This window comes from Aplysia californica, unplaced genomic scaffold, assembly GCF_000002075.1.
Source record: "Aplysia californica isolate F4 #8 unplaced genomic scaffold, AplCal3.0 scaffold00346, whole genome shotgun sequence".
In the NCBI taxonomy this organism is placed as follows: Eukaryota; Metazoa; Mollusca; class Gastropoda; order Aplysiida; family Aplysiidae; genus Aplysia; species Aplysia californica.
The window spans coordinates 178,234-180,254 of record NW_004797616.1 but is presented as its reverse complement, the minus strand read 5'-3'; the positions used below and the strand labels follow the sequence as shown (position 1 = coordinate 180,254).

Genomic DNA, 2,021 nt, shown 5'->3' with positions numbered 1-2,021 from the left:
CCCCCCCATGTCAATAGACAAAAAAAAACCAACAGCTCCCTCCACTTCAAAATAAATAACAAAACAACAGCAACAAAACAAACAAACAAAACCCAATAAACCAAGAATAGAGAACAAAATATCTCTCAAGTGAAGCATAAATATCAGGCAATTCGTCATTGTTATCATTCTCCTCTCGTCACCTGTAGTTTCTGATCCTCCTGTCCGCTTTTTCCCACATCGGGTGTGAACGTATGCTCGCAGATTTTCCTCATGATAATACGTTTTGATTCTTTGGGAAGTTTTTGGCTGCACAGTCTACACCTATCCATCATTGTTCACTTTATCATTGATTAAAAATAATAAAATCTTTAGCAATCCCCCCCCCCCCACCCTGGCCAAATTCAAACAAATGAAAATAAACGAAAGAAAAATGCAAATGGAATAAAATATAAAGAAACCGTTATGTTGGTCTTGGTTAGTTTAGTGCGCTTGCAACTGCATACGGTCATATGAGCGCTAAGGGGTGGATGTCAACAGAGAAGTCCTTACAGGCAATCAGACTTACTCTGCTCACCTCTCTAGCTTCAACAGCACAACGTCTGCTTCGTCTATCATGGCACCCCGGAAATAGCGGGTCACTAGAGTGTGACAAACATACAAAAGAAGCAGAGGAAAATGACGATAGTAAGGATTAGGAAAGACAAAGCAGCAGTTCCGTGTTGCAGTTCAGGCACAGTTATGAGCATGACATCGATGAATCAGTCCATTTATATTTCTACTGTGCATAAGAACAGACGGGAAAGGCCTAAAGGCACTTCAGTCAGTAGCACCACCCGGGGGGTAGGTCTTTGTTAGAAGCTTATAGAACATTCATAGTCCCACAGAGAAGAAAAGATCAAGGGTGTGCCACTTGGCTCTTTCTCTCTTCCATTGGAACACTATATATTTTGCAACAGGATACATGTTTGATAGAAGCACCAGTAACTACGTACTTTAAAAAGTTAATAACTTTGAAATAGTGGGCTGAAATTGACAGGGCACCAAATTATGAAAAGAGAGCTTTTGGACCTTTGTCAAGAAATTGGGATACTGGTAAAGAGATTTTGAAAAAGCCCATAGATATTTTTAAAGCTATATCCGGCTTCGACGAACCCGAATTTCCAGTCATTGAACATAATAATATTATTCGAATTCTGCGAAATGAGCTGTCTGTTCCATTGTACCATCACCAGTCATACTCTCATCTTTATGTAAAATAAGAAGTTGCAACGATCACAATTTTCCCCTTTTTTCTTCCCTCAGGTTTACCGCAACGACTGACAAATGTCGTCAAAGATGGAATCGACGAAAAGTCGTTCTACATCCAAGGAAAAACTTACAGATATAAAGGACAAAATGTCTAATGAAACTTCATCAAAACCCCACAGCTCGCAAAGAGGTGAGAGGGAGGAAGACGCCACCACACCTCCTCCAACATTATCATCTTCCACATCGGACGACCTCGGAAAAGTCCGCCAACCCTCGGAAAAATGCCGAAGGACTAGCTATGACGATTCGTCGCCCGACACCGCGTTCCTCGCCCCGAAAAGCGCGTTCGGGAATTTCCGTAAAGATGCGAGGTCAAAACCACGCCCCTGCTCAAAAATTATCCTGTGGATTTTCGCATGCTTCGCTCTCTCGCTGCTGTCTCTCATGGTGGTGTTTGTCGTATGGACCCTTGTCTCGTATAACGAAGCCATCTCCTCATTGCAAGCCCGCCTGGACAAAGTGGAGAGGTACCAGCAGGATTATGAGGATAAAATGGAGGAATTGATACAGAGGAGAGTGGATTACCTCTTGTCTAAGGTGAGTCTTGTCCGAGTTCTGCAGAGAATTTTGTGCCGTGAGAGTTTGTAGTTACGTCTGTGAAATGTGTAAGTGTGTGTCCGTGTGTCCGTGTGTCCGTGTGTGTGAGTGTGCGTGTGCGTGTGTGTGTGTGTGTGTGTGTGTGTATGTGTGTGTGTGCGCGTGCGTGTGTGTGTGTGTGTGTGTGTGTGTGT

At 43.2% G+C, this 2,021-nt stretch overlaps 1 protein-coding gene across 1 annotated transcript in view; it reads left to right on the top strand.

Annotated features, from left to right (window-relative positions):
- Window positions 1-2,021, top strand: part of LOC101856275 (collagen alpha-1(XXIII) chain) — a gene marked incomplete at its 3' end in the record, with an annotated part of 51,173 nt that overhangs the window by 7,875 nt on the left and 41,277 nt on the right. The window contains 1 exon segment of the mRNA XM_005102872.2: window positions 1,285-1,827. Coding sequence (XP_005102929.2) covers window positions 1,306-1,827 — 522 coding nt within the window.